The 15801-nt window shown below is 35.0% G+C and overlaps 1 protein-coding gene across 17 annotated transcripts in view; it reads right to left on the bottom strand.

Annotated features, from left to right (window-relative positions):
• The window catches only part of FMR1 (fragile X messenger ribonucleoprotein 1), a 38778-nt gene that overhangs the window by 8879 nt on the left and 14098 nt on the right, over positions 1-15801 (bottom strand). For 9 of the 17 annotated variants that reach the window (XM_003806817.7, XM_003806818.8, XM_057301145.2 and 6 more), the window contains exons 4-12: positions 13581-13652; positions 13167-13315; positions 11930-12023; positions 11727-11843; positions 9377-9547; positions 9208-9286; positions 5368-5477; positions 4382-4516; positions 1596-1682 (exon numbers count right to left, since the gene is read on the bottom strand). In XM_003806817.7, coding sequence (XP_003806865.1) covers positions 1596-1682; positions 4382-4516; positions 5368-5477; positions 9208-9286; positions 9377-9547; positions 11727-11843; positions 11930-12023; positions 13167-13315; positions 13581-13652 — 1014 coding nt within the window. Of the gene's footprint in view, positions 1-1595; positions 1683-3820; positions 3884-4381; positions 4517-5367; positions 5478-9207; positions 9287-9376; positions 9548-11726; positions 11844-11929; positions 12024-13166; positions 13316-13580; positions 13653-15801 lie in introns of all 17 variants that reach the window. The other 8 variants (XM_057301144.2, XM_055106620.2, XM_008957799.4 and 5 more) reach the window with 1 other exon arrangement.

The raw sequence follows: 15801 nt of genomic DNA, 5'->3' as shown, positions 1-15801 counted from the left end.
TAGTAGGCGTCTCAGTGAAGCAGAGGTTATCATAGAGACTGTCTACATGAACAGTCATTGGAGAAGCTCCTGTAAAGCTAAGTTTCTAAAATCTTGGTTGTGGCAGCTTCTGGAAAAGAAAGGTCAGGTAAGGATTTGGTCCGTTTCATCTGTGCTCTGCCATCATTAGCAATTTACATAGTTACACCAGAATCTGTTTTACATAGAATTTGAGCAAAGGAGAGACTGCAGCTGAGTGAGTGACTTCCTCCAAAGGTATAGTAATAGCTCATGGAATAGGAATATCTTGCAAAACAGAAGAGTAGTCCAGGTTATCCCACTGGGGCAAAGCAGTCACCTTTTGGTGAGAGATGCCAGGCCCAAACGAGGGAAGTTCTGGTGATGGAAAGAATGGCAACAGGGCAGCTGCTGATAACCAAAGAAGATATTCTTGAGAATAAATCAAAGGATCTAAGAAAGAACATTAGTCAAAAGAACAAGGGATTTGATACAATGCAATCCTAACTCTCCAGGCCTTCATGATGATTTAAGCTAATTACGAAGAAACACACACAAAAGATTATGCATAAACATACTGAAAAAAAAAATCAAAGAGGTATCCTACCCATGTAAACCTTGCTGGATGAAACCTTCCCACTTTTAATTAACTGGCCACCATAAGAATGAATGGCATGCCCAGTATTACACTTTTTCTTCCTTTCATTCTTATTTACACACAAGCAGAAATCATGTACTTTTTATTTCTTTCAAGAAATCAGCAAAAAAATTCTTAATGCCATAAATAGAGTTGAAATGCTTTTTAAAAACATTTAATACCAGCTACATTATAATTTTGATATGTATGGATACAAATAAAACATGAAAATGAAGTAGATCAGTTTCCATTTCATTAAAGTATAGAACATTTTGGCCAAAAGGAATTTCAAGAAGCATCTAGTGTAGGGAAGTGACTTGCCTAAAGTCACACAGCTAGTTCATTTGCTGAAGTCTTATAAGTAAATTGCTGCATTGCCCATCCAGTGCTTGCTCCACTACACCTTGTAGCCTCCTCGTTCCTATCTTCCAGTTTGAAATTTTAAGGAGGCATAACCGCATCACACTAACTAAACTGAACATTTATGAGAAGACACAAATAGTTTGTATTTTGAATAACAGTAAAGAGAAAAATAGGGTAAACATTTAAACAAAGAACTTCATGAAATGCTTAGATTTCCTTGATAAATGACATAAAAGGAACAATAAAGGCAAGAGTTATAGACACAGATTTTTGTCTGGAAAAAACCAAAATGCTAGAAAGGATCAAATGGATTAATAGGCTATGTACAGGATTGCCTAAACTGAGTGTAAGGGTTTAAGAGAAGAATAAAGGGAAGTATAAAATTTTATTGAAAACTGGTATATTGGTACTTAAATTTATAAAGACTTCCATTTTTAAAAAAATTATAAGCCAAACAACGTATTTTCTCTATTACCTTTGACAAGTCATACAGTGTTTTGCACAGGCTAGAATGAGTCCTAACTGCTGAAAGATCTACTATAAAGTTTGTATATTTTAGTACAAAAGGATTAGAAGTTAAAGTTCTTTCTGTTCTCACCTTTAAATAGTTCAGGTGATAATCCAAAAGAACAGTGGCATTAGCGATGCTGTCCTTTGTTCCCACAAAAACAAATGGTACCATACCCTGAAAAAGAAATTGCAACAATGATCCTATAAAAGTAATGATAGATTAATCTGAAAAATGCAAATAACGACTAATTCCCTAGCACAGGATCTGGTGAACAGCAGGTATACAAATGTTTGCTGTAAATATAAATCAATATATGAAAACAAAAGTAGTTGATATACTACTTTACACATCTACTGTGAATACGAATAGATCAATAGCAACCTTTTAAATGTATCACATTATTATAAAGACTAGTATTCAGTATCAGCAAAATCACAAAACGTATAATTCAAAATTATACAAGCTTTACCATGAGATGTATAAACAAAATGAGTAGTATAAGATGCTCTAATTCATTTATGAAAGGCTTTATCCTGATCAAAATTTTTTCTTTTTTTTTTTTTTTTTGAGACAGGGTCTTTTTATTCTGTTATCCAGGCTGGAGTGCAGTGGCATGATAATGGCTCGCTGTAGCCTCGACCTCCCCAGGCCCTAGGTGTTCCTCCCACCTCAGCCTCCTGGATAGCTGGGACTACACGTGCATGCCATCATACCCAGCTAATTTTTGTACTTTTTGTAGAGACGGGGTTTCGCCACATTGCCCAGGCTGGTCTCGAATTCCTGGGCTCAGGCGATCTGCCTGCCTTGGCCTCACAAAGTGTCGGGATTACAGGCATGAGCCATCACACCTGGCCGATCAAATTCTTTAAAAAAAAATCAAAATGAAATACCAAGGGTACAAAAGCAAAAAGTAAATCATTTCTGCTAACCAAGTAAATAGAGTACACACAAAATACAAACAAAAACATCAGGATAAAAATGCACTGAATAATCTGTGAGACAAAACAATAGGTACATTGACAAGCATTAAGTTTTATCAAGCCCATACACATTTCAATAATGTACCCTGAAAATTTTAAAAGGCTGAATCACAAGGAAAGTTTGAACTTCTCTCTATGGACACTACTTAACATAAGAACAGATTTTTAAAAGGCATATGCTAAATGTCTGTACTCCTAGCCCATATATATATATATATTAAGAGGGAAAAAAAAAAAACAACTACTTCTTGTCACACGTTATAGGGAAACCTAGAAACAATTGTGCAAATTAATAACTGGCAATTCATTTCTGCATGTTGGGTTTTTCTCCAACAAGCTTTATTTGTTACAAAAGCCTTTAACTGTATTATTTCCCAAAATACCATGTGATGGAATGAATGCTACACCCTTCCCTCTGGGTCAAATATCACCAAAATAAGCTTTAAAATCCTATGTAACAGATTTAGTTAGATTGACTTTGGAGCAAATTATTTACGAATATCTTTTCTTGCAACATGTCTAAACTGTTGGAGTACCCCAAGGGCCACTCTAATTTAAGCACTTCACGAGTAGACCCGAATAGTAAATTAAAATGAAGAAAGGCAAGAATGGAATGATGGCCTTCAGTACGGACCCCAGAAAAAAGTTACTCTGTGTTCTGGAATAATGGGCTGCCTGGCAATGAGACATATCCAATCCACTTGCCGTTATAGTCCTCTTTGTAAAGTGGCACCTTTGCTTTTAATCCATGAGTCCACAACATTTTTTTCCATAAACAGTTCTCACCGGCTCTCCCTGCCCTCAAAGAACTTACAATGTGGTTGAGGAGATCAACAAATCAACATCTATGTTTAAGTGCTATGCTAGGGGTGAGCACATTGCAAAACAGAAGGGGAAGGCTCTTGAACCAGTCAAGGAGGTGGGGATCTTCGGCAAGTACACAAGGAAACCTTTGTAAGGAATAAGGTCAAAATGAGGTGACATGTGGAGGAGAAAAAGCATTCCAGGCAGAGTAAACCTGTACATATGTCTAGAAGCAAAATAAGCACGAGAATGTTCAGAGAACTCAAAGTACTTCAGTATGGCTTAAGGTTCTCTAGAGTGCAAGGGAGAAGATAATTTAAAGATGATAACTAGACAAGTAATTGGGAAAAGCCTTACAAGCGGCATGAAGGTGTTTAAGCTTTAACTCCAGGGCAATGGATCCACATACCCACAAACACTCCTCCCTCCAGTCCCTAATCCTGAGGATCATTTGTAATCTTTCTTAACAAGGGGAATAAACATTAAAATATAAACTGAAAGTGTATTTCTCAAGGAATGTTTTCCTACCTGCCAAGCCTTGAGTTCAGGTTTCTGGGATTCCCCTGCTACAACTGATGAAGCCACTAACACCTAAAGCAGTATAAGGAATGCAAGGGATGTCATTAACTATAACAAACGATACACAGAAGCCTGAACGCAGGACTTTCACTGCAGGACTTTTAAACCCATTTCTAAACAGATTAGTTCAAACAGAGAAAATTAGTTTCTAAAATATGGTTCAAGTAGTAACTAATGCAACTAACAGAAGGTGTATTTTGAGCTACGATACCTGCAAAATTTAAAGAGAGAAGGCATGGAAAAAAGAGAGTCCACTGTCAAAAGAAAAATGTGACCACTAAATGCAACCCCATTATTTTGTGTTTATGGCATAAGAGTTGTTACTGTGAATAAATTGAAAAGTATGTATCACACTAATTTGTAGTATCTGATAAGCTGGCAATTACATTTGGAAAAAAAATAGAACATAAGTAGCCTACAAGTCTAACCAGAGAAAACATCCAAAATACCAATTGTGACATCTGAGACAAATTACTTGTATTGTAATTCAAAGTGACAAGTAATTCTTACCCTCTGGACTTTTGTACTGTTAGGTTGAGAAAAATGGGTGCTGTTTTCCTTTATATCTAAATGTTTTTTTTCTTCTGGGGCATTAGGTCCAACCCTTGAATTATTGGAAGGAAGGGAATTTGGTGGCATAATTTCCTTGGTAAAAAACAGAAAACACAAAAGAGAAAAAAAGGACCAATTTAAGACTTTATTTAGCTCTATTAGTGTTATCAATCATCATATTTTTTAAAAATGTAAGTTATTATAAACAGTTTCGGTTTATAAAATTACCGAATACAAATTGTACGCAGAAAAAAAGATTTAACTTTAGCTAAAAGAATCTTTCAAAAAGAAAGCTAGAGAATATGTGAAAATTACGGCTCTTTGATGAGATAGTATCTTAAGAGTACTATTGCACAGAAAGGTGCATCCTCACTTCTCTACCCCATGCAAATACTTTAAAAGCTGCTACAAAAAGCATATATTTATGAAGATAAAAGGGTTACAGAATTTAAAGGTAAGGAGGATGGGGAAGAGATATTAAGCACAGAAATAAATTTAAAGCACACAGAATAAACACACATACTACACAATCCCCAAACTAAAAAAGTGAAAAGATGAAAGCCAGAAAACCTGTGTTCCAATTTTGCTTTTGTCAGCAACATTAACATTTACAAAGTGCTTTACAAAGCATTTACATATATATTATTTTATTAAATTGCCATTAACACTCGACCCAGTGATGTATGTCTCATATTTAAAAATTTATAACTACCCATTTTAAAGATCAGGAAAAAAGAATTCAATAAAGTGACTAATCCAAACTCACAGCATTAGAGGACAGAGAGGGGCCATTATCTACAATTATAACATTAATTACAGCAGGCATGCTTGATAATCAGAATATTTGCATTCACTTTATGCACATATTAGAGGTCCTCAACATATCACATAAAAAACTTTTACTTTTATTATACGAGCCACAAAATATTCGCACTGTAACATACCTCTTCTTGTGGAACATTTTTCTCATTTTCAGCCTCAATCCTCACCCTCACAACTCCTGACTTGTCCACAATCTCCTGAATCAGCTTTCCATTTTTTCCTATTACTTTGCCTAAGAAATAAATAAATCAAGTTTGGTTTTAAAAACACATACCTCAAAGCAGTAAGCACAGCCCTACTGTAAACTATTACATTCATATAGATAGATATTTTTATGTGTATGTGTATGTATTGAATTGTAAGATTTCAAAACCAAAGTAGAGACTCTTTTCAACAAGATGGTTAATCTGGTTTTCTGTTTAATTAGGACATCATTGTTTAAACTCCTTTGGTCAGGTACCAGAGTTGATTAATACTTGCAAACTGATTGGGTAATTTTGGGTTTTTAAGGCAGTTCAAAGATAACCTCTTATTTTTGCACAAAAGGGTACGCTTTAAACTTGCTGGTACTGTGGTATGTATCATTCTTTCTGCAAAGTTCTATAAGAATTAAGAAAAAAGGAGAGAGAATGGGAAATATATTCACTTATTCAACACTTTCAATTCTTGTCTGTACCTGATTTAAATCTGCTTCTTTGTCCATGGTAAATATTTTCAGAATTCTGTATGGAAGGCACATTTATAAAAGATAATCTAAGTCTGAAAGTGGCTTAAGCAGCTATACATACATCCAAAAGGAATACAAATTCTTCAAGGTCAATGTGTTAACAGAGTATCACTCCTGTGCATTACTTACAAACTTTAGCAATGTATTAAAAAGTGAAGGGATTAGTCACAGAGTAAAAGATTAAGAAAACCCACTTTAAGATAACTCAAAACCACAATGAAAAAGCTTAAAACCAGTTTAAGTATTTTTCAGTAACATCTATTAAAACTTGGGATTTCAAGTACCAGTAAAAAATAGGTACTTGATCATTTCCTTATTTATTTTACAATCATATACATTACTGGAAAATGACTGCTTTCATTTGCATCATCACACGAGTGGTAAAGCAAGACATTACAAACTTAAGAATTACTAATTCTGGAAATCTACATGTGAACTACATCTGATTCTGAGGGCTCACCCAAGGTACCTAAGTACCCTTACATTGGCCACATCCACCATGTGCTTGCCCTCACCATCTCATCTTCCATTTTTTCCTTTTTGCCTTTAAAGGCAAAGCTCAAGGCAAAGTTGGGGGAAAAGATGGAAGCAAAAATTTGCTTTGAGCCAATGCTAGATAAGAACTCAGTGAAAAGCCTTCTCACAAAAAATTCTTGTGGCTCTTGTAATCAGAGCATAGCTTTGACATTCTTGCTGTGTGTGGCTGCCTCATTCACCCCTAGAAACTCTTTGACTGGTCATAGAACAGATCTGACACCATTAAATCAGGATTCTTGGTCTAGGTCCTTCTGTCAATTATTTCTGTTCTTCTATAATGAAAAGGGGAAAGGTGAGGTGAGAGAAGCTACTTGGAGTCTTCACACAGTTTGATTTTAAACTGCAACACTTACATTTTCATGAATTAATGTTGACTTTAATAAAGATCTAAGTGAGTTAACAAAACGAAAAATGAGATTTGGGGATGTTTTTATTAAGATAATATCTTAATTATCCTAAGTACTGTGTGTTAACTATAGCTGACTGAATAGTCATACCAATTCATTCTTAGTGAGTGAAGAATCCAATTTTAATGAAAAGATAAATTAGTGCACATACTAAAGAGAGTTTGTGAAAAATAGAGATCACAAATAATGTTGGTTGACTCAAACAAACCACATGCAAAACTGATTATGACACCTCTCTAAAGATCTGCCTTGCAGAATCTTACACAAAAATGCTTTCTGAAAAGTTCCAACGTTCCCAGCGTTGCAGTGGACCATCTCTAAAACAGAATTATCTCATTTTACTAACTAGAAACAACAAAACAAAAACAAGGCTGATTTACTTTTAGCAGTCTTTCTGGTTATTTCTGAGATCCTCTTCTTTCCAGGTAACCACAGGTAGAATCTACTTTTAATATTTAATAGCAAATAATCCAATTCTACATTACACTTATTTCCAAATCCCAAAGAGCAATTTACTGTGATTCTGTTCTACTGAAATGGAGTTGTTTTGAATAAGGTGAAGAACAGAGTCCCCTACTGTGTCCAGAATTGTCCCCTACTATATCTTCCAATTTAATTATCACATCAACTCTATGAGGTGGATACTATTATCACATTTGATAGGTAAGAAAAATAATTCTCAGGGGGGCTAAGACAGTGACCCACGGTCACATTGCCACCAAAGAATAAAGTAGGACTGAAATTCAGCTCCAACTCCAATGCCCAAGCACTTTCCCCACTACCATCATGCCATCTTCAAAACCAACTTTAATGATCTGACACATAATTCTCTACTCATTTGCTATTAAAAAAAAACAAAACAACTACCAGCTCTTTTTCCATAAGAATTCCTAAATTTACAATAACCTTTCTAACTACAAAAGGTATGCAATTGCTTGACAAGCTGTAAAGAAGAAAATAAATATTATTCATCACCCGACTGTCTTGAGATTAGCACTTTATCTTGCGCTATGCATACATTCTGTACACATACAATTGGTATGCAAGTTACCTTAGTAACATTACAAACACATTCTCCAGTTGTCTGTAGTATACAGTTGAGCTAACACTTCTGCATTATTTCCCTACTATTTGCACTTTATCTTCAAGCTAATTTTCTTTGGGAGATACATTTATCATTTCTAGTGTTTGTTAATGACAAGGAAGATGTTTATGATTCTATGCTGACAAAAAAGCAGGCTAAATTAGCATTGAAACTACGTAAACAGAATGTATGAGAAGTCCTTGCTTTCTTCTTTAAAGTTTCCAAAGAACATGTATTACTTTATATAAAATGGCCATGATCTCAAGTTTAAAAGATAAAAAACATATAGGCAGTATGTCCCAATTTTATTTACAAATTAAAAACATATGTAGCTTTCTTGATAAAACTGCACCTGGTTTTGATATGTTCTACTAAAGATAGCTGCAGCATTTAGGAGTATTGGTGAAGAGCTCCTAAATATTTGCTGATACTCACGATGGTGATGGTCATAAAACACTACTCAAGTCAAAATGAAGAATTACTATTGACTTTGCAGAAAGTCCCAGAGACACTTGAAGTTTCTTCTAGCTTTGGAACTTTTTAGATTTAAGTAACCTATGTTCAGATCTTCAACCCTGAGATAATTAAAATGAATGCTATCATTTTATAGTCCCATAAGAAAGATCAAATACAAATCTATTTCAAATCATAAAGTCCCCAAATATCATTCATTTTGAAAAATTATTTAATTTTAAGATATAAAAGGTATACAGTCAGGAGGGCTGGGCAAGATTTATCCTTTCAGGTATTAGTAGGTTTGAACTAGAAAAGCAATCTCTTTTGAATACCTTCTGAAAATGTAACCTTTGAGCATCATACTTAACAAATTTTTTTTGTATGCTGTAAGAACAGATCGATTGAACAATGAGAACACATGGACACAGGAAGGGGAACATCACACTCTGGGGACTGTTGTGGGGTGGGGGGAGGGGGGAGGGATAGCATTGGGAGATATACCTAATGCTAGATGACGAGTTAGTGGGTGCAGTGCACCAGCATGTCACATGTATACATATGTAACTAACCTGCACATTGTGCACATGTACCCTAAAACTTAATAAAAAAAAAGAACAGATCATATTTCAAAGACTATGTTTCAATTAAATGATACCCTCCAGTAAGAAAAAATGGAATTCTATCACTATAAATAAACTGTTTACCTAAACTTAGTTGTTGTACTATATGTCAACAGATACTTCTGACTTACCTACTAAGTTCCTTGGAACTTGTATTACATCTTCAGCAAATTCGAGAAAGCTTCTAGCTTTTTTCACTGCATCCTGATCCTAATAAAAGGGGAAACATTTTAAGACAAAAGATTAGCCAGCTGAAATACTTGTTTGGGGAAAAAAAAAACTATGCAGTAAAATATTTACCTCTCCATAAATATGAAATGTGCAGGTATCTTCATCTAGATCAATAGCAGTGACCCCAGGAACTTTTCTAGCTTGCTGAATATTAGCACCATGAGTACCAATAGCTAGACCCATCAGATCTTCTCTTACGATAAACTGTTCATGAAATCTCGAGGCAAGCTGCCTTGAACTCTGAAGAGAAATGGACGTCTGATGAATACACTTTATCAACTATTACGACAACTGTATTTAGGCCAGCCATGTAAATTATCTTGACCCTGTATATGAGGGGTCCATAAATTATTAATAGTTTTAGGTTAACTAACAGGTTTTAGAAAATACCTCTCACAGCCTAAGTACTTTTTAGGTTACTAAAGGTCTATGACATTTTATATGTTTTTGTTAATAGGAAAGAACTTGTTGACATTTTCCAAGGTAACTGCTGAAAACTTATCACAAGGCTGCCTTAGTTAACCAATGACATCAGCAATATAATAACTAAGAAGCAGGTCAAATGTTCCCCAGTAAAAACCAGCTCACTCGGTCTGACAAACTCAATGTTACTTATTTAGGTAAAAAAATGTTTAAATATCATCTTTATAGAAAATTTTATTCGCTTCATTTTTATTAAAAGGTATCAGTATATATTTTCTGGAAACAGTGCCATTTTTTATAACATCATTAGGTACTGTGGTCTAAACATTCCTCTGTTGAAATGACATTAAAATGACACCTCCCTCAAAACCTAAGGAATCAAAAATTGTTGGTACAGTAGTTAAACTGAATAATCAAAAAATGTCAAAAATTAAAAACTTAGTAAGCATCTGAAAGCTAACATGAGACCAGAGTCCATAAGACCTTGTGATCTGGATCCACAATTATGATGAGCACTTGTAAATATCCAGTGATGACGAAACTAAGTTACACTGACATCCCAAACTTGTGGATAACCACTGTCTTTAAATACCATTATCAAAATTTAGTGTTCAGTTCTAGCATGCCATTAATGAAAACCAAACGTATTAGTGGCTCATGTTGAAAAATGGGAATTTCTTATAGGAACATGTAAATCTCCTTAATATTAGTAGTGAAGAAAGATAGGCATGCGTACTAGTTTCTCATTGTTCAACAGACCTGATAATTTGAATGAATGAATACAACTAGCATAAATAATTTAAAAGTGCAATACCCATTTTTTTTAGACTAGAGTAATAAAATCTATAAAATAATTCTAGGACTTTTCAAGAAGTCATGTTTTTTGAGTCCTGGTTCATTAATCTGGTTCGTTCTTTTTCATTGATAATTCACTGATAAATGGTTAGCCAAAAGTATGATAGATCATTTAAGAATAATTCGATGTTTAAGAGGCATATGAGTATATTTTCATAATACTCACAATCAAAGTAAGGAGGCAGCTCTGGGCTAAAAGTTATGAGAGAATCACTGAAGGAACCACAAAATCATGAACACAGGGACATCAAGAAAGAATGAGAGCAAAGACCAATTAAACAGACCTCCATGGCCTTAAGAAAAAACAAAGTGGCAAAAGGAGATTAAACTTTTCCCCTTCCACTAAGAGTTCAGCATCATACATCAAGTTGACAGGTGGCAAATTTCACAGGGTTTTTATAAGAACACAGTCTTGACTACCTTTTCTCCTAAAATGCAGTTTGGAACTCCTTTTTTTTCTTTACTATTTCAAATGTGTGGTGTTTTCCTTCTAATGAATAATGATGATGAACTCTGGAATTTGACAGGAATATAGTAGAGCTGGCACATTCATCTAAGATCCACTTAGTTTCTATAGTAATGGATGGACGTACTTGATAGTTATCAATGAAAACAAATGTATGGTGATGAAAATTATTGGAGGATTAATAAAAGTAGATAAAATGCACCTTAAGAGACGAAATAGTAAGTTAGGGAAATAGCCTCTGGCGGGAATCTGAAGACAGGAGTTTTAAAGAATGACAACCAATTAGAATGAAGAAGTTCTATACCCTTTTAAACAAAGATAAACATACATAATGAAAGGAATATGATTAGATATTTAAATATTCTCTAGTATTTTTAATGACAACATGTTATATGGAAGAAGCATTGCCGCATTTTATTAGCAACTTTGATAAACTTCTAGTAAAAGTGAAAGTACCAGAAGTCCCTTAATATACATAAGATGCTGTTTAATTTTGAAACCTCAGGCATGGAAACTTTAGTATGATTATGCTTTGTACAATTTTCCAACTATAGAACCTAAGGAATTGTTAAGAAGCAGTAAATAAATGACAAGCTCCCCATATTCAAGTTGTGGAATGATACAGTTAATCGTTCCTAGGTACCCTTACAAGCAGTGCTAGGGAAAGTGACATACCTCCAGCTGCTTACTAGCTTCTTCATTTCTCATTATCAGAGACAACTTAGTGCGCAGACTCCGAAAGTGCATGTCAATCAGCATATGTGCTCGCTTTGAGGTGACTTCATTGATGGACTAAATGATTTAAATTAACAACATTATTATCAAGGCAATTGCCCCAGATGAATTAAACTAAAAATAAACAACTCAAAAATGCTCACCAAAATGACAAGCTGATAATTTTCTGGATCATAAGTTACAGAAAAGGCACCAACTGCCTTTTTAAAATCCTTATGTGCCGACTCTTTGGCACACCTAGAAATTAAAAAAAAAAAATTAAGATGAATAATTACCAACTACTGACATAAATAAATGCAGGCAGATTTACACATACAAGAATCATGGATTCATATTAAATTTGATTTATGCAAAATATGCTATAGCCATTTAGAAGCTTAGCTCCTTTTCTGTACATTTCTGAAATACAGCTTAGATTACCAAAAGAGACATATTCAGGGGAACCACTCTACACTACAGGTTTCCTGATTTCAGTTACATACAAGTCAGTAGTTTTCTTAAGTCAACTATTGAAAACTTTTGGAGATCGCTACCTACAGGGTATCTGATTTCTTTCTTCTTCTCTTGTTGCAGGCCTTTTTTTTTTCCTTTTTTTTTTAATTTTTAGTTTTTGTGGGTACGTAGTAGGTATATATATTTATGGGGCATATGAGATGTTTTGATACAGGCATGCAATATGAAATAAGCACATCACGGAGAATGGGGTAAGAAACTGCTAAACAATTTGAGGGAGAGAAGGAAACGTACATGAACCAGAAGGCACAAAAATTCACACACATACACAATCTCTAGAAAAGGGAGGATTTCTATGTATTCTGAACTGCAATTTAATGTTCAACAACATGTCCAAATCAAACGTACTGTATTCACTTAATAAAATCTGTAAAAAATAAAAATGCGTCTCTTCTATAGTCTTTAAGCATTATTCCAGATCAAGGATTGTAAGATGAGATGACTTTTTAAAGCTTCTTTAGCTCTACTTATTACACATTTATCTGAAAACATTTTAGGTAAAAGAGAAAAAAACGGAGAAATCATTTATAGTTTGTGACTTATGACAGAATTATCACATTTGTTTGATCAGTTTTTAAATCTTAGAATGAACAAAGTTAGTTTAGAAAACAAATGTACATTATGTACATCAGACACGTGTATAGCCAAGTAAGTTTAAACAAGCGCAAGGCTGCCTTGATTCTATAAGTAGGAAAAGTTAAATAAGTTTTTTCTCCATTGCTCTTGCAAACCAAACCATTTTTGCCAAAGTCCACCAAATTTAAAATCAATTTCTAGTAGTTTAAAAAATTTTAAACTACTAGAAATTCTTCTAAACTAATTGCATATCACTTCCAAGTTCTCAGCATTTCTTGTGTATCAACTTACATTTGTCGTAAGTCTTCTGGCACATCCAGCTTGATCTTATGGAAAGTATCTTTTGTGGCAGGTTTGTTGGGATTAACTGATCTTAGACGTTCAATTGTGACAATTTCATTGTAAGTTGCATCACATGCTGCATATTCTATCACATAAAACTGAGAAATAAATAAAAGTCACTTCTAATCACAATTTTTAAAGTAAGAATAAGAAGTTCTCCCTATTCAGTTATTTTAAAATAAATAATCTATGTGAAAAAATTTATGACCAACGGAAACATACTGAACACATAGTGAAAACATTTTAATTAAATTACTCAAAATTAGATATTACTTCAAAATAGAAATCCACACGGGAATGTACAACCTGGGTTTAAAAAAAGGAAACAATATAAGAAAAAAATTTAAATAGGCATTTTCCTACCTCACCCTTTATCATCCTCACTTTAGCTAACCACCAACAGCAAGGCTCTTTTTCATTTGCTCTGGAATACACCTACACAAAAATTACAACACAGAATATTTCATGATTAACATAATTTTGAAATCTACAGATTTTCAGATATCGAGGAAATTTTCTTAAAATGCCCCTAGGTGTCTTTAAAAACCACATGTCATATATCCTCAACCAAATTGTAACCCTGTCTATGTACCCCGAGGTAGGCAGAGATACATAATCAGAAACTACCTGAGATTGCTTTGAAGCTCCTTGTAAAAATCAGTTTTCCTATATTTCTGTTCTAATTCAGCAATAATTAGTGCTCTGAAAATAGACGCTCATAAATACAAGCACACTTTCCTTGGGTACTCAGCAAGTTACAAAAAATGTATCTAAAAATGTATAAGCTTATTTTTGCTTTATCCTAGTAAGCAAAAATTGACTGAAAGTTACTGACCATGCCCTACTGTCTTGTTGCTTGGTCACTAAAGTAAGACCACTGAACATTCAGCCCACTAAGGATACCAGTCTGGCAGTCATATCTCCTGGAACTAAATGGACAGATCCTTGGTCACTCTCTGGTCTCCTGCTTCCTCTCCACTAAAAAGGACAACTTCATGGTGGCAATCCTCTGGATATTACTTTCCTGGTCTGTCACACACTGCAGATCAGTTCTTCTAACTGATCTCTTTGGTGACCACTTCAAAGTTCACTTAAGATGTACAGCATGGAACCTTTCATGAAGACCCTAGCAAATCAAGGTTAATAGGAAAAGAGACAACAGAGTATATATGGACAGAGAGACAGGGATACTCAGAAGCAGAAAAGAGAAATAAGAAAGACAAGGGGGATAAAGACATGAGGCCAAGAGAGGTACAGAGTCTAGGGCTGACAAGTAGAGTAAAAGCTCGAACTTGTCTCCCTTTTACAACCAAAGTTAATGATCACACAATACAGTGACTGAATACAACTTAACATACCTTTCCCTCTTGCTTCCATCTTTCTCAACTACTCTAGCCAGAGAAATTACCTCAACGAATCGGTGTGTAAGACAGTGAGGTCATCCTAGCAATGGTATCTCATTGGTCCCCATCTGTCAAGTGACCAAGCTGGGGAGAAAAAGTCCCTTTCATCCCTCCATCAAACACTATTCTGGGTACTCCTAATACAGACCAAAGACCTGGGTCTTGCCTTCAGAGAGCTTACAGTCTTCTGGGGAAGTGGACAGCTAAGCATACACAGTGTTTCTGTTCCCTATTAAGATCCCTTGCAAAACCAAGCCCAGCTGCTTACACCTAGTAGAGATTGGTTACATTTTTGGAAAATAAATAACACTATATCCTATGTCCACTTTAAAACTGTAGAGAGAAAAACACAGGCCTGGACATTGAGAGATCTTCCCTGACTACTCTCTGAAACAGCAATCCTGTCCCTAAATCACCTTTCATCCTCTCCCTTTTTTTTTCTTTAAGACTCACATCTGTCATATTAGCTATCCTTACTGGAATGTGATTTCATCAAAGGCAGAAGATTCTGTCCTGTTTTTGCTACACCTTTACTACCTAGTGCAGCAAATAAGAATTCAAGGACCAGCTGGGCATGGTGGCTCACATCTGTAATCCCAGCACTTTGGGAGGCCGAGGCGAGTGGATCACCTGAGGTCAGGAGTTCCAGACTAGCCTGACCAACATGGTGAAACCCCGTCTCTACTAAAAATATAAAAATTATCTGGGCGTGGTGGTGGGCGACTGTAATCCCAGCTACTTAGGAGGCTGAGGCAGAAGAATCGCTAGAACCCGGGAGGCGGAGGTTGCAGGGAGCCAAGATCGCGCCACTGCACTCCTGGATGACAAGAGTGAGACTCCATCTCAAAAAATAAATAAATAAATAAATAAATAAATAAATAAATAAAGAACTGAAGGACAGGACCTAGAACCACTCTGCCTCACCTGCACAAATGTCTACTTAGCGACATCCTTCATACTACAAAATATTCATGGAACGGCAACTATTATTAACTAATAGTAAGGCATTATGCTTATTATTGTAGAAAAAGAAGAGAAGCAGCTCAAAATGGAGTATGTAAAAGGATACAAAGGAGAGAAGATACCACACAAACTATATGAGGCACTGTAAAGTGCCTTAAATACAAAACCAATTTCTAATGGAGAAAGAAATCACAAACACAACATTTCTGTTCACATGT

This window comes from Pan paniscus, chromosome X, assembly GCF_029289425.2.
Source record: "Pan paniscus chromosome X, NHGRI_mPanPan1-v2.0_pri, whole genome shotgun sequence".
NCBI classification, from domain to species: domain Eukaryota; kingdom Metazoa; phylum Chordata; class Mammalia; order Primates; family Hominidae; genus Pan; species Pan paniscus.
The sequence above is the reverse complement of the archived record's forward strand: the minus strand, read 5'-3'. Positions and strand labels throughout refer to the sequence as shown.